The sequence below is a fragment of the Ooceraea biroi genome, chromosome 12, assembly GCF_003672135.1.
Source record: "Ooceraea biroi isolate clonal line C1 chromosome 12, Obir_v5.4, whole genome shotgun sequence".
NCBI classification, from domain to species: domain Eukaryota; kingdom Metazoa; phylum Arthropoda; class Insecta; order Hymenoptera; family Formicidae; genus Ooceraea; species Ooceraea biroi.
The window spans coordinates 3,803,391-3,827,317 of NC_039517.1; the positions used below are offsets into that span (position 1 = coordinate 3,803,391).

At 46.0% G+C, this 23,927-nt stretch overlaps 1 protein-coding gene across 1 annotated transcript in view; it reads left to right on the top strand.

Moving 5' to 3' along the window:
- The window catches only part of LOC105285058 (AF4/FMR2 family member 4), a 104,289-nt gene extending 80,727 nt beyond the window's left edge, over window positions 1-23,562 (top strand). The window contains exons 2-9 of the mRNA XM_011349002.3: window positions 12,912-13,323; window positions 14,303-14,634; window positions 14,976-15,456; window positions 15,598-15,777; window positions 15,865-16,006; window positions 16,120-16,250; window positions 16,345-16,412; window positions 16,501-23,562. Coding sequence (XP_011347304.2) covers window positions 12,912-13,323; window positions 14,303-14,634; window positions 14,976-15,456; window positions 15,598-15,777; window positions 15,865-16,006; window positions 16,120-16,250; window positions 16,345-16,412; window positions 16,501-16,678 — 1,924 coding nt within the window. The 3' untranslated portion in view covers window positions 16,679-23,562. The remainder of the gene's footprint in view (window positions 1-12,911; window positions 13,324-14,302; window positions 14,635-14,975; window positions 15,457-15,597; window positions 15,778-15,864; window positions 16,007-16,119; window positions 16,251-16,344; window positions 16,413-16,500) is intronic.
- The last annotated feature ends 365 nt before the right edge of the window (window positions 23,563-23,927 follow it).

Below are 23,927 nucleotides of genomic sequence, written 5' to 3' on the forward strand. Positions count from 1 at the left end.
TCTTGCACCCAAACCCACATTTTCAACGAGGCCGAGACGAGTTCGTTCGCCCGACGAGCGAGCGGAGAGACGCGCGCGCGTACTTTTCTACCTGAACCGTGCATACAGGGTGACTCAGTGCGAGCCGGACTGTCGGTCGGCAACGCGACGTGACGGGACGGAAGGTGATGGGGAAGGGAGCTATCCCATCCTATGGGATCTCCGGCAGGATAAACGGACCCTCCCGGTCATCGCCATCCCTGTCGAATAACTCCCTTTCGCCCCCTCTCCTCGCCCTTTCCTCATGCCTAAGCCCTCTGTCCCCCCCCCCCTCTTTCTCTTTCTCTGTGTCGGTCTCTCGCTTCCCCGTTCTGTCCGTCTCTCTTCCTCTCGTTTACCCCGACAACACGTATGCACCACGCAGGGACCCCTACAATTCGGTTTCCATTCCAGTCTTCTCCGTGCCGGGCCATAGGATAGATACAGCACAACGCGCCGCTACGATCCCTCGTTCTCTCTTTCTCGTGCCGCGTTCGAACGCCTGGCGTTTCGATCGTGTTTCCGACCTCGTGTTTTATGCCGCCCGAGGTTTTCCGGTAAGTTTGCATTACATCGCCCTCAAGGAGCGAACTCTCGGTGTAGAGAACTCGACAAGCATCGTTTGCGATTGTCCTGACAGCCAATCTGCGTGACTACTTCCTGGTTGGCGCCCCGCTCATCGTGCACGTGCACGCTCACGTCTTCGACGATTGTGAGTCTTAAATAAGTGCTTCGTCGCCGATGTCGGAATAAGAAATTTGTTGGGGCAATCGTTTACGACACTCGTGAAATTCGTGAGGTGGCCCTGCTCGAATATCGCTTTTCCCTGAGCTTTTCCGGGTTTTCCACCCCGCGTTGATGGATGACGGGAGCCAGCTGTTCCCGAGGTAGGGTGAGCCGCTCCGAAAGGTCGTCGCGAGCTATTTCATCGATCGATTGCACGCCATAAAGGGTGTACAAGCCGGAGAGCAGTCTCCTTCGAATCGCTCATGGCATGGTACGCAAGTAAGGGTTTTCACATTTTATTTTACAACGTAACCGTTTCGTGAATAGTTATCGATTCAAGTACGCCGCGTTAATAGCTCTTCAGTATTTATAAGTATCCTGGCGACACGTGTTTAGGTGAACAATTTTATCGCACGTGATACGAGTGGAAAATTAATACAGCGATCATAGTAGAGCCATTCATATTCGATAGTAAAACACTGTTGCATAGTCGATGAGTCTATCTTCGTTTGCCAATCGGTTTACACTTTTTGGACACCGGCATTGCTGGTGCCGGTGAGGATCTAAAATTCCGCCATGCCCCGAGTTTTCCAGCTACCCTAAACCAATAAAACCACCCCCTCCTCCGGTGAGGTTCCGTCGTCTTAAGAGAGTGCAGCTGTTCTCCCTGGTTCGACCTTTTTCTGTTTCCACCAGCATTGGCTTCAAGAAGGGTCTCAGCTTCATGCCGGGCAACTTCTTTCGAGGCTTTATCGTGTCTCGGAACAAAATGGATATTCACGTTTAACCTGCGAATTTCAATACCGTGAACGCCCTTTGTTCTAAATTAAAGCAGTATAGAAAAGTATAGATTTATGCTAGATATTAGTCATAAACGATATTTTTCATGGAGCATTATATTTCTTGCAGGAGACGTTGAACGTTTCGCGGATAAAATTAAAATCTCAAGAAGCATGATTATTATATATAGTTATCCGTATCTCTACATACGTATACTTGCGAAACGACATGTATAATAAATATCCCGTCCTACTACCTTTTAAGCGTGCATTTATATGTATTAGAGAAATAGAGAGAAGCAGATAAAATTATTTATAGCCCGATATTTCCTGTAATCGCTGCGTAAATAATTCGCAACGCGGACACTCGCAGGTCGAAGATCGTAAAAATTATGTGGCACAGAAACTTTATCATGATTTTATCGTGCAGTTATCAGCTTCCCCTTGCTTCAGGACCTAACGGCCCGACGTATTTGCATTCTCGTAATTTGATTTTTGTTGCACGATTATCGCAAATGCGTGTCGTCTGGTTTTTCCGTTTCTTATTTTTTCCTTTCCTTTTCTTTTTCTTTTTTATGTACGTGAAAAATAATATCGCTTCTCTCGCGGTGAGAACACACAAGCAGGTCTCGAGTTCCTCTTTCGAGAGCAGATCGGGCAACGGCGAGATTGTCGCTCGGCGTTTAGGATGTTCGGCGGTTTTTGGGGGACTGTATCTATGATCTTGCGGGCCCCGACCTCGTTGTAATTCTGGATTCGAAACGCGTACAAGCCCGCCGCTGACGACGACGTACCATGGCGGCGAGCGCGTTTTATCTCTCCGTGGAAATTGTTAACGAAATTACATGTCAAATATTATCTCGCGTAATTCAGTTGAGATTCTTTCCTGAATATGAAGTACGTCTGGACGTCTGCACACATCACGTACTGTGTCGCATGCGCAAGTTGCAGTAGAAATATACAATCGCCGCCCGCATCTTGAATTAATTACTTTTTTATTGATGTTACCTTTTCTATCTTATCCTCTCTTTAACTACGAATCGATCATGCTTCCTTTGATTGCTCCGCCATTAGGAACGGGGATGCGAAATATACAATTGCGGTAACATCGCATAACTCAAGGATGCAAATTACATGCTAAGGAAGACTCCGGAGGTCGTGCACGCGAAGCAGATCTTAATCCCTTAACTTGAAGTGAAACCGAACCAATGCTGCAACCTTCAACCAGTAGATGCTCGTGCAAGTGCATGTAAAGATCTCGATTGCGTTTTTCCAAGTTTTAACAAAAATTTACAAGCAACTAATCCTGACGAATCTCTATCTATATCGAAACTGTAGACGGGTCGCTGTCGCGACTGACTTGTTCGTGTTACATGCACGCTATCATGCTTTCTTTCCACTTCTGCCCTCTCGCCTGGTCAACTCAAAATGAGCGAGCGAACGCGTACGAGCCGCAGGCAAGGTTCCTCCTCGCTTCGATAATGAACTTGCGCGGAAGTTGCGAAGTGACGACATCGAGGGATTCGAAGGGAGGGATGGTGAGACATCTGACCATCTCTCGGAGATCGAGAGGGAGAGAGAAAGAGATACTCTCTCTCTCTCACATGCTCTCCGTTGCTTCCCTGTCTTTCTCCTCGTTTCTCCAGTGCATCGAGTTCGAGACAAGGTTACTGTGTCGCACCGAAAACGCACTGTGCGGGCTTTGGCGGGCCATGAGGGAGAGACTGGAGGGTTAACGTACGAGGAGGTAGATAAAGCCAAACGGGACGAAAATAAACGAACGAACAGCACGAAGCGACAGACGGACTTCATGAAGGAGCGTCGAAATAGTGGTTCAATTTTTCGGTGATAGACACTAGTTCGATGCTGGAGTGAATGCGGAATCCTAGAGAGCATCCAGTCGATGATGATACTCGACGTTGCCCGGGCCAGTATAACGCGAGATGCAAGAGCGATATTGTCACGTTGCCGATCGGGGTACAAAGGGGAGCTTTTAAAAATTCTTTAGAAAATTTCTGCGGTGTATGTGAGGACGACACGGGCAACTTTGGCGAACACCATATCGCGCGCTCGCGTGACATTAATTATGGACAGTGCGCTCGATGAAGACTCGAGGGAGTCTCCGACACTGTGAGATCAATTTTCAAGTGAACGATGACGCTATTCTTTTTTTTCCCCCCGGAGCAAGGTGGATAATTTCTACCTCAACCTCGACGAAGGGGGTAGATTTTCTTGGCTCACTCCCTCGACGCGCACCTGCGTGAGTTCCCTTTTTCTCTCGTCACGGTTTTATTCGACAAACGGGACGCGCTGTGTCTTCGTACCTCGATTGTGCGAAAAAATCGAGTCGGTTAACAAGTAATGCGGATGCATAACGAAAAGCAATCGACACGGTGAATCGCTGGGAGTGTGGTTTTTTTCTTTCCGTTTCATTTTTCTATTTTTTTTTCTGCCTCTTCCATATCCACCGCGCGTGCAAATCGCGATCGATTAGTTGTCTGACAATAGTAGTGTGACGTGTGCATTAATGTATGAAAAAAAGAAATATTCGCGCAGTATATAATTTTGTGCGGTGCATAAATATTCATGCTTTCTTATCGCGTCCAATGTGCATTTAGCTTTGCTTGTTTGTGTCATTAATCAGCGTCCGACAAACGCGTTATTAGCATGTATTATTTACGACAAGTATCTTTCTCATAATTAATGAGGGAGTATTACGCCGTGAGGCCGCGGCCGCGGTCAGTGTCAATTTAATTTCAATTCAATTTAATAAGGAATTCCGCGCGTGAATGCGATATTCGATAGCGTAATTCTCCTCGCAGTGTCCTCCCGTTTGTTGGTGCATCTGCTCGGGTATTCCCCTTGCACGTTGCAACCCCCTCGTTTTCATCGCGTCTCTCTTTCTCTCTCTCTCCTTCTCTTTCTGTGCAAAGTCGCCGCGTTTGCCCGACTCTCGCATACGTTTTCGCGCGTTCATAGCACGACGTAGCACGATTGCAGAACTTTCCCGGCCTTTTCGTTATTATTACCTTACACACATGTGAACTCACGATGCCGACAATCTTTCCTCTCCCCCCATCGATCGCGTGGCATTTCTGAAATATTTACGGCTTACGTTCCCCAAGTATTTAGATCGCGTTTTATGGTGTAGTAACGGTGTTCGCGCGATATAGCGCGATAATTTGCGAGCGTATCGCGGGAACTCCCGGCTAAATTGTGGACGATTATAGTCTTCATGAAACTCGGCTTCATCGTGCCAGTGACACCACTGTCTCTGCAGTAAACATAATATTTGCCATGAAGTTTCGTTAAGTTTGCCGTGTTGAGCCCCGCGCAAACGTGACGATTGCCAATGAAAATCGCCTGGTCTTGCCTAAGTAACGCCGTATTGATAATATAAATACGCTGCTTCCGTGTATTTCTTTCTGCGATCACGTAACGCTCGCGGTTATTTCGCGTTGCGCGGCTAAATAAATAATGTTGCATCATATAGCAGGTATCGGACGCACTCACGCGTGAGATGAAATAATGATGTGCTATGTTTGTTGCAAGGATTTCTGTGAAACTTATTCTACGCTGCTGTCCACACACGCGGTGTCCACTTTCATAACGAATCGGTATTTCGTGAAAGCGAGCGGAATGGATTAATAACTCTCGGTGGAAGTTATCGGTCCGATAAATAACTGGAAAATTTCATGCGAGCCTCGAGGCAAGGCAGCTCGGCCAAATTGTCGATTCAATTCTCGTATAAGAGGAGCCGTGGAAAAATAAATATCGACGCTCCTCGAGAGATTCAAGTCAATGGCGGTTAAAAGGAAACTAATAAAGAGGGCGGGACATGAGAGGTCGATAAAAAGGAACGACGATTAAACGCTTGGAATGAGAAGCTTGTCGAGGTCGTTTCGACACCCCCATCTTCTCTTTCTCTCTTTTTCTCTCTCTTTCTCACCCCTTTCCAAGGATATTCAAATCAGATCCTAACGATCTCAGATCACGCGATAGCCTCTCGCTCCTCGCGAAACCACGGAAATACCACCCACGCGAATTCCGACATGAGACCTCGCGGATGTTAGATCCGAGAAGTCAAATCCAAAAATAAAGGTTGAAAATGATGCGCCTAGCCGGCAGTCCTAAAGTAAAACCAAGTGGAAGCCAAATCGATCTATGAATCCATCTCTCAAATGAAATTGACGTTAAACCGCGATGATATCCGCGTTAGAGGAATGCGCGAGGCGGAATTGAGCGCGACGCCTGATGCACCGCGCGGACACTCGCGAGAGGAGACGCGAAATCGCGTGGGCACGTAGACCTCTTCTAAGAAACGTGTCTCCATCCGTTATAACAGGTTACAGCCCGTGTACTCCGAGAGTCTACCAACCTCTCGTAATGCACGGCGACCTCGGATGTACACGGTGATCCAAAAGTACCGAAGACGCTTCGAAGTGCAAATCTCATTTTGCACGCGATCTGACGAAAAGAATTAAAATTCTATGAGGGGAACGGATATAAACATCGAAGATTAATCTAAAAATAAAATGTTCTCTATTTTTAATTTACACCTAAATACGCCTAAATAATAAGTTGTTCGAGCTTTGTATATCTTTGAAGCTGCCTCGACGATCAGCCTCCTTTGCTATGACTTTTGAAACACCCTGCTTACGCATTCGCGGTTCTTTATTGTGTACATACGACGTACACGTACACGTGCGTGGGTGTTGTGCACGTACGTGTATTACGTGCGAGCGGTGTGCGATCAACGTAACGGTTATTCGCCGAAAGTGAGTCTCCCGTGGCTTCCGAGTTACTATCTCTTTCTTCCATCGCCTCCGCGCGCGATTCTCTTCGAGCGTGTCGCACGAGGAGGACGATTCACTTTGTACACGTGAATGGTCGTAAACGTAAACCGGACGGACTCTCTGTGAGAACGGCACAAATGTCGTTTTTCCGCGAAATTATTTTTCTATCTTATGACGAACCCCTTCCCACAACAATAGAGAAACCAATTGCTGTACAAAGAAGCTATCATCAAATTAAGTGTCAGCGACCACTCGGCACGCAATAATCGAGGGATCCTTTCGCGGGGCTTTTATTGTGGCGGTGCACCGAGCGACTCGTTTTCAAATGACAACATGTCTCGTTGCGTTCGCCTTCGTCTCCCCTCCCCCTGGAGAAAGCGAAGGGCCGCGAGATGAAAGGGGCAGCATCCCGAAGAGAAGCGGGGTAGTAAAAGTCGCATTCGATCCGGAGGGACTGCCAATCAGTCATCTTCCGCTTGAGGGTGATTTTGTTCGCCGTCAGACGAGGGGAGGGTGTCAAGGGTCAGCGATATATATATATATATATCGCTATATATATGTATGTAGGGCCAAGTTCCGTGATCTATTGTCGCCAAGAAAAGGAAAAAGAACGCGAGAGCAGCACGAGAGAGGATCCTAGCCCGAAATGAGGCTCGAATTTCAACGTGCTCCGGTCTCTTTTTGGAGGGATAAAAACGAGGGAAAGAGAAATTTACCTTGAAGCTGAAGGACATTTCGCCCCGAAACAACGTCTGGCATTCGTAGATCGCGCGCAATGAGAAAGCTACAGGCCCTCTCCATAAATTCCGAAATAACCGAGAATTCACTGCCGGATGCAATAATAGAAGAAACAATCTTCACGCGTTAAGCCCCGAACGTCTTCCATGACGAAGCGAGAAGTTCCCGTTTAAAGACCCGTTTAACAGAAAGGATCAAGCTTGACGAGCAAACGTGCGAAAACTGAGCGCAGAAGCCAGAAACAGTTTATTTCTCCCGGAGGGAAAAGGCGCGAGGAAAAATTACGCCAGCGATTCGAGGAAGGCTCCCCAAGCGAGATCAACAGCCCGTGCCGCATCTGCAAAGCGTGTCACCTGCTGCTGATGCGTCCGCGCTCGCGTTCGTTCGTCCGGATTCATTCATCTCGCGCGTCCGTGACTCGAGCGGATTCCGACAGCTCTTGCCGCGCGCAGACACGTACGCGCGTACAACAGACGACGGCCGATCGCACGTGTGACTATTTTTGCCGTCGCGCGTTCGCCACTTTTTTTCCAGCGCTTATGCAGCCTGAGTCACACACGTTAATTCGCCAGCTCACACGTACGCAGCCGCGCGCCACTAATACATTATGTAAACCCTCGACGATTACCGGTCGAAGTCTAATTATGTACGGCACAGCGGAACGCGTCTTTGCGGCCGTTGTACCTCGAATGCCACGAAGCTTGTTCCGGCAATCCTACTTTCTTCCGCAGTTTGCTGCGAGAGATATCGCGAAGCGTGAACCTACACCCTCAGAGAGGATTTCTGATAACAAGACGAAAAATATTCTTGACTAATTTAATCGTATTACAAGTATAAAAAATATGAAAATAAAACAATTTTTTATTTAAATCAGTAATTTCTATTTCTATATATTCTTCTCTCTCGAATTAAATAAGATTGTCTTACTGTCTTCAGACAAGAGTAACATATACAAATTTATGCTTATATATTCTTGTACGTAGAATAATTTGATATTAGCGCCACTTTATAGTAGGCTTTGTCCATGTCGACGCATCATTTTTTCACAGTCGCTCGTCGACTCGGCGCTTCCGCGTCCTTTATTCCGATAAAACGGCCAATATTTATGTGTTGCAATCGAAAATCGGGAAAGTGTTTCTGTTATTTACAATGAATAAGTGCAATACTCTACAAGAAATATTAAAAGATATGGAAATGTAAGTAAGTACATACAATATACTTACTTGAGAAATAAGATTCGAGATAAGACATTTCCATATCTTTTAATATTTCTTGTAGAGTATTGCACTTATTCATTGTAAATAACAGAAACACTTTCCCGATTTTCGATTGCAACACATAAATATTGGCCGTTTTGTGCAGATTCTACAAATTCTCTTAGAAGAATAGAATAAGATGTCTTTTAGATCTCACAATATTCTTAAATGAAGAATATTTTGAACTTGCTAGAAATTTGTATCTAAATCCTTCTGAGAAAATTAATGGGATAGCACCAAGATTATTTGAATCTAGATTTTCGAATTTTCTATTCAAGATTAAAATATGCTTCTTTTCAATAATAAATATGATTGTCGCTATAGCGATCTTATTTTATGATAGATTAAAGTAATAGCATTAAGTCCAGAAATCTTTTCTGTGGGTGTACGTGCGTACGGTATAATATTTCTAGTAATTCACCATTCCGTGGTATTAATTATCTATGCGGTCGGCGCTGTGGAAAATATTCCAAAATATTATTTATCGTGACTTTAGACGGCAGGAAACGTTGATCGTGTTTTTACTTATAACTATTAATTCGAGATGATAATGATCCGGCTCACGGACTGGAGCAGTCCTTGCGTACGAATGCGCGTGTTTTCTAAATTTGGTTCTTGATCGCTGACGATCATCGCGCATCTCGTATCACTAGGCTGAACGATGTGCATCATTTAAATACTCACTCGAGCTGCACACCGCGCTACACTCGTGACGTGCATGGCGCGAATTACCGGAAGAGAGGTCGCACCGTAACTCGTTGCACACGGGTATCATTGTTTATCGGTGGCAATAATGACGGCTAGATTGCTCTCGACGGTCATATTGGGATCGCACTCGAGTCTCGCGGCAGCTGTGGCTAGATTTACATCCCGGGAAACACACGCAGTCGAAATAAATCCCGCTCGAGTCGCTCTCGCGAAGGGCTGCTCTCGGTGGCAGTGTTTCATCGAAATCCTCGATAAAAGTCTGAGACGCACAGAGAACGACCATGATACGTGTGATTTTGCATTTTGCTCAGTCACGTTACATTTTCTAATCTCGAGCGAGACTCGAAAAATCGTTAGACCCGCTTTGGGCTCGTTCAGTGTACATGCTGTTGAAGTGAGCACGTGGATTTCAGTCGGCCAAGATTTATTGACGACTAGACACCCTACTCCCCGTCGGTCCTCCGAGTGCCTTCGCTCTCTGATCGGTCGGTCCATTCAATCTCCTTGAACCCCGGCGACAAGATCGTCATGCGTCGAGGAACGATCGGCAGGTCGACGTGCCTACGATGCTCTCTGCCTCTCTCCCGCAACCCCTGTCATCCCTTTCCAGCGATTTCCAGCGGAATTCGGTGCTACCGTCAGTGCGCGCGCGCGCGCGCGCGGACATATCCGCATGACCGCGGCCAAGGGTTGGCGAGATGGACGTAGGTCAGTTATGCGAAAGTCGCGCGCTGAAATCGTGCGTTATGCAATTAACACGCGGAATGTATAATATAACATAATACAATACGTGTCATCGCCGCGAGTCGTCCCGAACACGAACGATCATTTTCTTTTCTATATCGGTATTACTTCCGAGGTTCTTCGTGGTTTCCGGAATCTCAACAATGTCCAGGAAAAAGGAAGGAAGCTCCAGCAGTCGACGATAAATCCGCATGATTCCAAAGTCTCGCGCCGGGCTCTCGGAAACTTCCGATCTCCAAAGTGGGTGGACGAGTTGCCGGCGACCGTAATAACCAGCTCTTCCGTACTTTCGCAACTTTCGGTCGAAAGGGACGGAGCTCGCGTACTTGCACGCATGCTCGTCGTCGTGAGTATAGGTCAGTTCTGCAACGGTGAAACCGTGCTCACCGAGCGTCCACCCTTTCTGACCTGTCTGCCATTTCGCGATCGAGTCGCCAAAGTTTGTCATCGCCGAAAAGATAATTGCTTTCAGGTCTTCGAGAATTCTAGAGGACGAGATATTAATAGATTTTGATCAACGTGTGAGCGATTAGCAGTGATTAGAAAAAGGGATACACGTAAGAGGCTTGTTTCTCTCTGTGTCTTTAGATTTTCGGAATTCTCTCGTATCTTATCTAATTTCTTGGATCGATTACACACAATGTAAGTACGATATCATTATCAACTAATGAGATCAGCGTGAATTCCGAGTATTCTGATAACGTAGCGATACGCGAACTGTCGCGTGCAGTCGATCTCGTGAATGATACGGGTCTCGAGAAGATGATTCAATATACGAGGAACTTGAATGAGTCAATAAAGCCGGCATGCCGTCTTTCCGCCGGTTGACATCCAGGCCGACTAACTAACCGCGTTACGCGTTCGCTGGCCGTTGCGTAAACGTCACTCGCTATCGTAACGTGGAAAGGTCAGTGTCTCTTTCTCTCGACTGTGACGTTCGCGAGCGGCATCCCGAAATATCTGCAGCCGGAAAGCCGCCGGAGGAAGATCGACGATCGACCGGCCGCTGGCTGGTCTTATCCGACAACAGGAAGAGGGGAGGGGGAGAACACTCGTTTTTTCTCCTTTTCGGCCACTTTATAACCGTGCGGATAATTTACGGCCGCTGATACGCGACGAAACTGCCGCGACCGCGGCTTTTTGCGCGAGGAAAAAAACCGCGGTCTGTGAATGAGAGGAGCAACGTGTGCTCGATACTTTTCAGCGCACCCACAGGAAAGATTTCTGGACTTAATGCTATTACTCTTTAATCTATCATAAAATAAGATCGCTATAGCGACAATCATATTTATTATTGAAAAGAAGCATATTTTAATCTTGAATAGAAAATTCGAAAATCTACATTAAAATAATCTTCGTGCTATCTCATTAATTTTCTCAGAAGGATTTAGATACAAATTTGTAGCAAGTTCAAAATATTCTTCATTTAAGAATATTGTGAGATCTAAAAGACATCTTATTCTATTCTTCTAAGAGAATTTGTAGAATCTGCACAAAACGGCCATTATTTATGTGTTGCAATCGAAAATCGGGAAAGTGTTTCTGTTATTTACAATGAATAAGTGCAATACTCTACAAGAAATATTAAAAGATATGGAAATGTCTTATCTCGAATCTTATTTCTCAAGTAAGTATATTGTATGTACTTACTTACATTTCCATATCTTTTAATATTACTTGCATTGTAAATAACAGAAACACTTTCCCGATTTTCGATTGCAACACATAAATATTGGCCGTTTTATCGGAATAAAGGACGCGGAAGCGCCGAGTCGACGAGCGACTGTGAAAAAATGATGCGTCGACATGGACAAAGCCTACTATAAAGTGGCGCTAATATCAAATTATTCTACGTACAAGAATATATAAGCATAAATTTGTACATGTTACTCTTGTCTGAAGACAGTAAGACAATCTTATTTAATTCGAGAGAGAAGAATATATAGAAATAGAAATTACTGATTTAAATAAAAAATTGTTTTATTTTCATATTTTTTATACTTGTAATACGATTAAATTAGTCAAGAATATTTTTCGTCTTGTTATCAGAAATCCTTTCTGAGGGTGCGTGCGTTTTAGCGCCGATAATACGAAAGACTGCGGAATAAAGCGATAAGTCGTTGATGAATTGTTCATTAGCCGTTTCGTGTAATCGGATAATAAAGTATCGTCATTAAAGAAATTAATATGCAACCGCGCATGATACATCTGATAATATCTGATGAAAATACCGTCAGCATTCGGCTACGCGCGATGATTCTTCGCTCGCTCCCAGATCCTAAAAATCTCAGGAATGAATCGCCATTAACGAACTCGATGACGAATTACTCGAGACACTTTGGCGTCGTCCTTCCACGACGATACATCTGTGTACTTCCTGCGCCTCGATTTGCTTGCAAATTACCGAAACGAGTCGTCGAGCCGCGAGACCGTGGAACCCGAAACGACGACGACGACGACGGTGATGACGATGGCGGTGGCGGGGCCAGGGCCAATTGGCAATGTCTGGGCCTGTAATTAGGTTTGCGTTGGTGGTGTAACGTCATTACTCGGTAAGCTTGCAATTTCCTCGTGGTCGCCGTCGACGCTGCCGCCGCCGTCTCCAACGTCTCCAACCGGTTTTCCATCGTGGCGCTTCGTGGTCGCCGAGAAACTGCTCTCGCTCCGACCGCCGACCCGTTCCGCTTGTACCTGGAGGTAAAAAGGTGCGAGCGGATCGTGCGTGGCGAGGGGCGACCAGGTGCTGCGTGTGGACGACGACGAGCCCTCCTTATTCGGGCAAATAGTAGCAGCGTTTTGTAATGGGCCATTACGCGGCGACGTACGCGGAATTTCTGTCGACACAATGTTCGCGCGCTTTAAACACGCCGACACGCAAGATACTCCCATGTCGGGATATCTGGATCCCATTCTCGGGATGGTATCGCGTAAATTTTTGTCGTATCGAGCTGCGCAATGCAATCTGCCCGTCCGGCAGACGTGATTCCGCGCACTCTTGGCTCTTCCGGAAGAAAAAGCCTCTTGTTGTTGTTCACTTATCTGTCTCGAAGTTATCTATACGATGCTTTAACGATTAGCTGATCATTTTTACACGAGAAATGTCGACTTGCCACTTTGCTAAGTAATCTCTTGCCTTGTCTTTTCAGTGGCGTCGCCGTGTCTTGTGGGGAATGCAGCAGCAGCGGCACCAGCGATATCACGGAACCGGGTTCGCCGTGCAGCACCAGCAGCGACGAAGGGGTAACTGCGGTACGCGGCACGTCCGCCAGTCCGTTGCCGTCCCTGCCCAAGCTGGCGCCGCCGTTGCAGAACAGCACCAGGCTCCCGTGGCCCTGGGCCCCGCCGTTGGGGGCGACCGCCTGCTCAACCACCGCGTACAAGAGACTGAGAGGCGAGCCAGAAGCTGGTGCCGTTCCGCGGTCCGGGGCTGCCGATCCCACCTCCAGGAACATCGTCAAAGTGAACGGAAAGACTGCTAGCAGCCAGCATCATCACGATCAGTCCCAGGGCAAGATCACGGAGTACTTTAAGACGCAGATCAAGCCGCAGCAGCCGAAGGTACGTTGCTTGCGCCCGTTGCCTGCCGGATATCCGGGAATCCGCCGAGTGATACGTCGGAAATGAATAATGGATACGTCGAGATGGGAGATAACAAAAGTGCATTCGGAGGAGGGAAATAATAGATACGTTATAGAAATAAATTCCCCAGTGAGTTGAAGTTTGGAGAGAAAAAGAAGTTTCCTACGTGGAAAATTGCCGACCCATCAGTTTTTTGGGTATCGGAAAATGTGTGTTTCGAGAAAACGGACCACTTGCAGAGTGGGCGTCCATTGTCGTTGTAACTGCCTGTCACGGTACAAATCTCTTTGTAGGGGAATCAAATAAAACTCAAACAAATTTCTGAGAAGAAACTTGAAAGCTACAAATGGATAGAAGCTTGCTCGTCGCTTCGTTTAAAGAGAGTTCTCGAAACGTTTAGAATCGTGCGTGCTGAACGAAACTGTAGGATCGTAAGTGTTACCACGTTCAGCGAGATGTGTAATTTCGTAGTTTGTAAAAATGGATAAAGTTGGAGGAAAACTCGTGGAGGACGATTAGAGCCAACATCGTAACGGAAGTGTTGGAAGATATCGACCCGCTTTACTTCGCGCGTACACTTCAGATACGGACCAGCCTTATCGGCGAGCTCGCATTTATCGGATATCGAATTAGTTTTTTTTTTTTTTTTTCAATCATCCGCGTGCAGGACGGTCTCTACTCCTATATAGGTTGATATTAATTCGTGGAAACTGCTCCCGTCCTATCGATCGACGATTTAACATGCCACGTTCGCGGTAATTCGCGCTCGCGCCGTATAAACCGCGCTAAACGTGTCGCGCGTATTTATATAGCGACAACAAAATCAATATTAAGCGAGGCAGAGAAGATCGCGATTGCGAGTCAAGGAGCGAAAAGCTCCGGTTCGTTGATTAAGCGTCTTAATGTTGAACGTAAACAGAATTAATTAAAATTTCGCCATCACCGTTTCCGTTGACAGATCAAGAAAACGAGCGAAACGATGCCTGCACTGGTAGCGAAGAACTCATCGGAATTTCGAAGGCCACCTACGGTACAACGAAACAAGGGTGGCCTCGCCAAGTACTTGGGTACCGTATCGAGCAATAATCCGAGTCGCGGTACCTCGACCAACGATTGGGAAGTGAGAACGTTGACGATGTCGCCGTCGGCGGTCGCGAAGAAACCGCCGCTGGTCATCGTGCCAAGGGCCAATGGCAAGATGGACAAGAAACTGCCGAAGCCACTGCCAAGCCTGCCGATCTCGAACGACGTGCTGAAAAATCTGCCCAATTGCAAGATCTCATCTCTTAGGTACAGATACCCGTTTACACGTGTGCTAGCTCACTCTAACAACAGTCGTGAATAGTTGGTCATTTGTTATTAGAGATGCACATATCGACCAGCGTCTGGTTCGCTTTACTGAGTTGCTTAATTTGTTGTGTTTTCGCGAGAGAAAGAGATCGATTGACTCAACTAATTTTGTTCGAAATCTAAAAGGATTTCTCCATGTCGTTTAGAATCGACGCAACACAGATTTCGCTAATTACAATTTATCATACGTGGTGGTCGCTAGTTTTAGATTGAGAGTGGGACATGGTAAGTAAGGGACCGTCTGAAATTAATGGCTGCTTTTCGATTGATTTGCGGTATAGACTAACTTCGGAAGCGAGTATCAACACGGCTACCAAATGCAGCTCACCGCCCGCTACCGCCGCTTCGTCGCTGCTGGGTGAGCCAATGCCGTTGGACTTTAAAGGTTGCATCCTATCAAAGCCGCACGTGAACGAGAACAACAACCTAACGAATGGCTGCGGAGGTATTCTGGGCGCACTGAGGTTACAGGGCGGTCACGAATCTCCCATCTCAAGGCTGTCCCCGCCGTCGGAGGAGGACGGCAAGAGCGAGGAAGCCCAGGCCACACCGGTCGACGAGGACGACGTTGACGAGGAGGATTCCCGGAGCAGCGAGTCGAAACCATCGCTGTCGCCCATCCTCTCGGCGCCTACCACTATCCGGTTCCCAGCGCGAGCGCCTGAAAAAGACAGACCGCAAGCTACCGACAGCGGAATCTGCCGTTGGGACAAGTGCGAAGCCAGTTTCGAGTCAGTGGGTGGTCTTCTGGAACATCTGCAGGTACGCGAATGGATTCTTCATCGCGAATCTATTCTTAGTGGATAACCAAAGGATTTTCATTTTTCTGAAAAAATTCTCATAATTAATATAATGTAAGAACAAGTAATGCTTTGTTTAATTATATATTGTTGCTCTGTACAGGCTGCGCACATCAACACGCAGACCGGCGGCGACAACTTTGTCTGCCAATGGCAGGGTTGCAAGGTGCAAGGGAGAACCTCGTGTTCCCGACGATGGCTGGAGAGACACGTTTTGTCTCACGGCGGCAACAAACCCTTCCGCTGCATCGTCGACGGCTGCGGTTGCAGATTCAGCTCCCAGGTAAGGCGCGCGCCAGTTCTCACGGCGTACCGTTGACCCAGGAAGAATTTCCAGAGATTAATGGCGAGGCGCGCATTTGCTTTACAGACTGCCCTCGAGAGGCACGTGAATGGTCACTTTAATCAGCCGGAAACGAGCGGCAGCAGCGGGAGACGCAGTTGCGAGAACGGCGGCAAGCTCGTTAGGAGGAACGGCAAGAAGCTTAGATATAGGCGACAACCTTGGTCTGGTAAGTTTCATTTCCTCGCAATCTTCACGATCACGCAATAATAGCCGTGGATACTATTTTCTCCAAGTTTTCGGGAGTTTTCATGTTCCATTGTCGTTTCAATGTCTTTGCAGCGAGGCTTTTCGACTATTTCGACTCGGGAATAATGGAAGGTCTCCAGCACAGACTGTTGCAGCTAGCGACATCGAGGACGCAAGGGCGACTAGCTGAGACGCCAGGAAACTCGATGGCACTAACTAGTCAAGTAAGTTGTTACGAGCGTGGAATTATCGCGCCGCGCGATTCCGCGTGGCTCGTAAAGCTGGCCGAGATTCACTGCAATAAAATTCTTCTTTCAGGTTTTAGCAAAGAGGCGGGAAGTGGACGGCAAGACGAAGGTACTGCTGCGATGGTATCCCGAAGATATGTAAGTGTCGACGTAATAATAAATTTCGATTTGCGCAAGGTGGCCATAGGCGTGTGTCCTTACCCGTGTGTTGCGTTTCTTTCCACAGAGAACCGGACGAATGGGTACTAGAATCCGAAGTACAAAGCACGAAACACATAGATATTCGCAAAGCGGTCGCCAGTAACTTGGACGAGGTGAGTTTGGCTCTCTATCCGGCGATGAGCAATCTCGTGCCGTCGACGACGCGAGTGAAGCAGCGCCGGAAGCCGGTGAAGAACTCGTGATAATATCGACCGATCGGCCGAACACCAGAACTGACCTAACGAGCGCTTACATCTGAACCAGAGAAGAAAAACGGAGCGCTGTTTGCGGAACACGCGAGCGGGAGCACGGTCTATAAGCTTCCTGGTCGGTGAAGACGACGGCCACGTAAGGCGCGATCTGTCAAGTACGCGAACGTATCGAGAAAGAGAGGAAGATCGCGTTTACAAGATAACACCTAATTTAGGAGAACGACCAATCCTTATCTCGAATCCAGATCGATTAGAAGATAAGCATCGTGGCGCCGAAGGAAATCGCACGAGAAATTATAATCCAGGACGAACCGGGTGGCACGCGGTAGCAGAGTTAAGAACAAAGGGAAAAAGGACACCGTTCATCCGTTCTTTTTTGTTTGACCCGAACGAGAGCGCTGCAATGATTCAGCTGCAACGAGCACGCTCCTTGTCCGCCGTTCATCGATGGGTGCAACTTAATAACGCGCTTAAATTGAACGGGGATCCCTGCCACGAGTACCTCGCACATTTCGAAGCTCGTCGGCCTCGGAAGCGCTAAGTCTGGGCCTCGAAAGTGCCTCACCGTGGATACGTTTTGTACCGTCTTCTACCGTCGATCGAGATCCCAGGGATAGGATGCACGGTGGGAACGGTAATAATGATAGTCACGAAGACAAAAAAAAGAAGCGATAAAAAATAGGAGAGCAGCCTTTTGCGTATTTCGTTTGCCAAAGGAAACCGAGGGAGTGCACAGACACAAAATGTTTAAGCGGTAGTTAACAATTTATAAGGAGATAATCACTCTGGTGGCCTTAGGATTCAATTAATATCTAACATCGGCCCCTTGGCACTTCCGGGAACTGATGGTATCCTTACGATCTCCGACGATGCCTCGAGAGAAAGAGATAGAGAGACGAAGAAAGAAGATGCGTCTACCTCGATTTACAACACGGTAGGAACTCGCGCCGGCTGTCATCCTACGATCAATATAAAGAGGAACAAGATGAAGAGAAAGACAGGAGAAGAAGAAGATCGTGGACAATGTGAAGCAGACACAGAAGACTGTATCGAGAATGACGAAAAGTCGAGGAAGGGGGTATTAGGTGAGAGTGTGAGAATTGGGTACGAATGAGAGAAAATGAGAGTGAAAGAATGAGAGAGGGAGCGAGAGAGTGAGAGAAAGAGAGAGAGACTATGATATTGCTCCAAATCCGCCGTTATTTCCCCGAATGGGGTTGACAGTCTCCCAGGCTTGATAGCTCGGCACCTAGATTTCTATCAAAAATTAATCCTCTTCGATCTTCATAGGGACGAGCTGAAGGGGCGGATGTACAAAACGAAATTAAAGGAAAAGATAATGACTTTCAAGGCCCGAGGCATGCCCGAGCGGGCTCTCATAAAGTGGGAGTATCGCGCTTGCCTCGTTTTCGCGCCCGAGATGTGTTCAATTTTTCGTGCATTTCATCATCACGTTATTTTTTATCTTTCTGCTGAGTCTCGCGCAACACGTTAACGTACGCTCATCTCACATCTAAACCCGGTTGCCTTCACGTGCGTTCGCCAGGCGATGCACGCTGAACGATAAACGAGCGTAGCTAACGTGCTGCGACTGATGAGCTGTTACCCTCAAAAGGGGTAAATCACGAAGGCTGTGCTACATTTCCCACGGAATTAAGGAAATGCTGAGGAGATGAGCGAGTGACGCGCGCGGCGTCTCCCTCTCGCGAGAACGGTCGTCGCAGTCGTAAAAGAAGTACGAGATTCATCTTTACGACTGTGAATGCGCCTCGCAGGAGTGCCTCGTGGAGGCGGCGGCACCGCGCACGTATGCATTATGCTGCGAATAATGGTTCATGCAAATTACGAAGGAGAAGGATACGTGTCGTCGCGCATGTTAAACGGTCGTGTACGAATGAGAGAGAGTAAGAGAAAGAGAGATTAAGAATGAAAGAGACAGAATGCAAGGGACCGAGCGTGTGAGAGAGGAAACGTGTGGGATAAGTGAGACAAGACGGACGGAGACGGAACGTCATTGCATACACACCAGCTAAGAAACACTGCCAATACGATTGTAATTAAGAGCCCTACGATAATTAATCGATTTAATTATTCTTATTATTATTATTATTATTATTATAGAGTACGAATGTAAGCGTATAATCGAATAGATCTCTAGCTGACACGCGAGGGTGGATGTGTAAGAGGCGGCCGTTCCGACAATGAGTCGTCGGCGTTACGTCGGCCACCTTGCTCGCGTGTTCGGGTGTTCCATGCACGTGGCGTACGCGGCGCCGTCGCGAAGCCGCGAGCTGTAAATGTAAATACTTAGTTGAAATTATCATAAAACGAAACGGCATACTACACGAACCCTGGTACTCGTAGCCGCGGGCTTGCCGCTCCTCGCCGCCGAGGCAAGCTCTACTCGTGAGCATAAAATAAACTGTCTAAAGAGGACGTGTCTCTCTCTTTCTCTCTATCCGTTGATTTTCGAGACGTAGCGTTCCCGCGAGACACGCGTGATACACACATACACATCGTACACACACGGCGGCGACAAAGACGGTGAGATCCATGCCTTTCCCCGGATGGATCGACATCACCGAATAAAAGGAAAAAAAGTAATAATGAGAAACGCGTCACTGCCAAATTCGCGCACTGCCAGCTTCGTCGTTCCAACGACATTTTGAATGCGTCTCTAACATAGCATCTCTCTCTCCTCTCTCTCTATTGCACGTGCGTGCGTTCATGTGCTTCTAACAATGTTCATTCGTCGGTTATACACTTTTGTATACACGTATACACCACCCGTACACGGCCTATACCGCAGCCACCGTTCGTTTTTTCGGATTTATATCCTCCGAGCGCACATCGCCGTTCACGTGTCGCGCACTGCCAAACTCCGTCAAGCACGCAGCCCAAGGCACTGCCAATGAGACGTACAAAGCGAGTAGTGAGAGAAGATACATCGCCTCTTCTGCCGAGAAGTCTCCGAGGGCGGTTTGGGTTTCATCCATGGACGGTTCTTGGGTGCCATACGAGGTGTCTCGTGATCGGCGCGTTCCGTTTTCGGGCCGAGATGCGATGAAATGTAAAAATGACACTCGAGAAACGAGAGACGTGACACGCAGTAGCATTCGATGCACCGTGTTCAAGGGTCTTTGAGAAACTGAAGCAGCCTAACGACGTCTCTCGCGCGTCGTTTCGCGTTACTTAAGAATCAGTCGAGTCTTTCTACTTGTTTCTTGTACTTCACTCTGCCTCGATCAGTCAGTTCAATCGCCTACCCTTCGTTCTTTCGTGGCGTGATCGTTCATCCGATCGCTGCTTCTATCCCTTCACCTCGCCGGTTTTCCCGTCACAAGATCTCTGCTCGTGCAAGACATTCGATTATCGGTTAAAAATTCCACCGATCGGGTAAGGGACCAATTTCTTACGTGTGAGCAAAGACTCTTCCGCCGTTTCTGGCGCACGCGCTGTCGCCATTGAGACAGAGATTATTGTTTTATGAAACAGGCGTTGCAATCAAACCTAATTGGGTCGATCTTACTTTGGAGTCGTTCACTCAATTCGTGCTAATTTGCGTTTATTGATTGCGCGCTGAGCAGAGGTTTTATTAGGTATTAAGTTGTGTTCTGCGTTATTATTATTATTATCTTCGTAATATTTCTCATAAGCGCAAAGGTGATCACGATAGAAAGAGCTTTCGGCTACTTAGTCGCGCTTGATCTCGTGGAATTGGAAGTACCGCAGCAAGTAGCAATGCGAAAAGGAGAGAAGGCTTGAAAGCACTTGTGAGGTCCTTCCAAATGCATTGCCAATTTCTCACGATGTGAGATCAAATTCATGAATCAGCAATACGAAAATCACGCCAAGGTACAAAAAAGGAATTAAATTTTCGAAATGTTTTTTTTACGAATCCGATACGCTATACTTAACGATCTTATACGATAAGTTTACTCGAGCGAACATGTTTAAGTCGTTTGTATTATATAATTTTATAATTGGCGAGTCTGTAATTTTCCGACTTTAAGTATTCTTTTGTGTGTTATGTATTTTCCTTTTGTAATTAATCGCGATTAAGATATATGTATATGTGTACACATACGTGCGTTAATTGTCGCGAGCCAAGAAAAATGAACCGACTGCATTTAGTTCAAAATGTTTCTCTTTTTTTTTATCGTTTATCATGGCGGTTGTTCGTCGCATTTTTAGAGCGCTACATTCGATAAGCAAAATTTCTGTTCTGTCGACGAGGTAGATGTTAAAAATATGTGTATGTGGCCCTGCACACGTTGTAGCTGTGGCATCTCGTGTATTTACACCGTTCGTATCGGCCTGCTGACAATTCTAAATTATCGATGTAGAACTTTTAATGATAATAATAATAATAATAATAATACGAAAAAGAGACGGAAGGCTGAAAGAGAAGTGTCGGGGACATGTAAAAGTAACGTGAATGATTTGTATACGCTTTTCTAGCGCACGAAGTCTGACCCGAGTGGAAATCATCCCCGTTTCCATGATTTTTGGTGTTCTTTTTTTTATATGTATACGTCATGCGTTTTTTGTAGAATTAAACTTTAATCCACGCGATGCTGCGCAATGCACTAAATAATATGGATGTACTTGTAAGGGAGACGCTGTGTAACGTGTTTCGTAAGCTCATTAGGTCTGTATTAGCGTTAGGAGAAGGAAAGAAAGAAAAGAAAAAATACAGCGAAGCAAAATATGCGAATGGTCGTATTCTTTTTTTTTCTATTTTTGTGACGGAACTCTGCTGGACACACACGTACACACACATACACATCCATGAATATATATATATATATAATATCGCCGTAGATTTACTTCCTTTTTTTGACGATAAATGCGAGAATGTATGTGTGTAAGAGCGAAAGAAACACTAGCGATAATTAATGTAATGTAGAACAAAGAAATGACGGGTGCGAAAGAAAATAAGAAAGAAAGAGAGAAAATGTAAAGTGAGAGCATGTGTGTGAAAATACGAGACTAGAAAGAAGGAGAGATATGAGTCTTGCGACGTTGTATTTTTGAAAAAATCTGAGAGAAGCGTTGAAAGGGAATGCGAATGAAGTATCACCTGTGAGATTCTCGCATGAATGACTTGATCCCCAATATCCCATTGAACGATTAACAGCACGTATTCTCCTTGGAGAACGAGTTTCATCCTTTTCTTCAATAAGTTGTCCACACGCGAAGATTCAGGAAACGCGTTCGGGACAAATTGCACTAATAGTTCGCACGAATCGATAAAGATTAGCATTGCAAACTGAAACATGTGTAAACGATTATAATGCAATCAGCAATTCTACACAGTTGAAACTATTGTGTTTCTCTGAAAATTCTCGTAACAAGAAATGTAACACAACATAAAATTGTCGCATTGTAATTGACCGTTAAAAGCGAGATAAAAGCGCGCGTAATGCAATCTTCGCGTTAAATGTTAGAGCATAAAAAGCCGAGAAAACGTATCTCTACGAGAGTGCGCAAACTCGAGGATCTCACACGGCATTGAGACGAAAGAAAGAATGAGAATTACACCCTGTCGGCGTGCGAGGGCTCGATGCGGTTCTCCAGTTTTCGTCAGTCATTCGTCGTCGTTGACGTACGGGGATGTAGTAGCGTGTCGATAGAAGCTGCAGGGCTTGTAGATGTATAAAGAAGAAACTGCAACCGGTTGCGAGAGTGAGAGACCATCGCGTCGGATATTATTTTGAGTGGACGACGGGAGGATGGTTGGGAGTATGTAATTTTCGATGGGATTTCCCGTCCCGGCTCCGAACTGTATATAAATAATTAAATGTAACGCGATATACAAAGACTCCCCACCCCCCGAGATATGTGCATAAGTATAGCTTATTACAGATATAGTGTTTGCATTTATTATAAATTCTATGTAAAAGCGTGACGACGAGAGTCGAGCGATCGCGACGAGGGCCGCTTGAATCCTCCTAGCGATTAATCTGTGTAATCAGTATTACGTTTCTTGCTTGTTAGTTCCTTCCAAAGAATAAACTCGCTCATATTTTTATGTTTATTATTTAACACGTCGATTGTGTCGTATATCCAGTCGATTATTCGTTTTCTTTTCATCATGTCCCAAACTCGCGCGTTGATGAACCTTTATTAGTTAACGATTTAATCTCGATCGCGGCCCCGCGAGATCGCTCCGATTAGAGGAGTGCTTGTACTTGTATAAAAGTAGGAAAATATATTGCATAGTTTAAAGTAAAATAAAATATGGTTTATAGCGTGTAGAGAAAAATTCGAAGTACGCGCGGGACGAGACGAAAACTGGCGAGCCCACTCGTCGTGAACCGTACGAATTCTTGAAAAAGAGAAACGATTTTTCATGTGAACAAAGCGACGAGAATCCCATAAAAGCGCGACGACCATAACAATATCGGTCCGAATCTGGCTAAAACGATCTCATGATTCTTGTCGCTTCGTCGAGGATGACACAAAGCGTTTCTCATATCTGACAGGACCCAACAAGACTCGATATTGTGTAGCAAAGAGGAAACGGTAGGTAGCACGGTTGTTTCGCACTGCCAAATAATAAAAACGACAACCTGCGTTCATTGTGTGGATCGACCGATCGTTGAAAGCACCGCCGGTGTTCATTAATCCACATAGCAGTTCTGCAAAAAAAAAAGAAAATTGCAGACTAATAGCTAAGAGACAGAAGCGCGGGCGTGCGCGCGAATGTGAGAGGCGTAATAAGAGAGAAATATCCGAGTGTCGAACAGTGCTTTGTCTTTTTGGATACTTTCATGTACAAAACACGAATGACGGTTTATAGCTCAAGAACATTAAAGAGATAGATATTGTAAGAGAATAATAATAAATAATTTCACGGTTACGATATCGTATTTGACGTCTTTTTATTTTACCACCTTTGTCATCTTCCCTTTTTAATATCCTCGAGGAAAAATCACAGCGGGAAGTATCTAAGTTTTCATAATACTTTAAAATAAAAGCTTCGGATTTTACATGTTATCAAGATGTGCTATATAAATCGTGTTTAACTCATTACCCCATTTTGCGATCAAAGACAGTTCAGAGATGATCATAAATTGGAGTGCGACAGAAAATTTTAAAAAGTAATTTTTGGAATCACTTATAAAATTCCTGGAATTTGTTCTCGTGCCACCTCTTGCCAACTCATGTTCTCCTGTTACAAAATTCAATTTTCGAGGCAGAAATCGGATCACCATCTTCGGTCAGCAATTCTTGA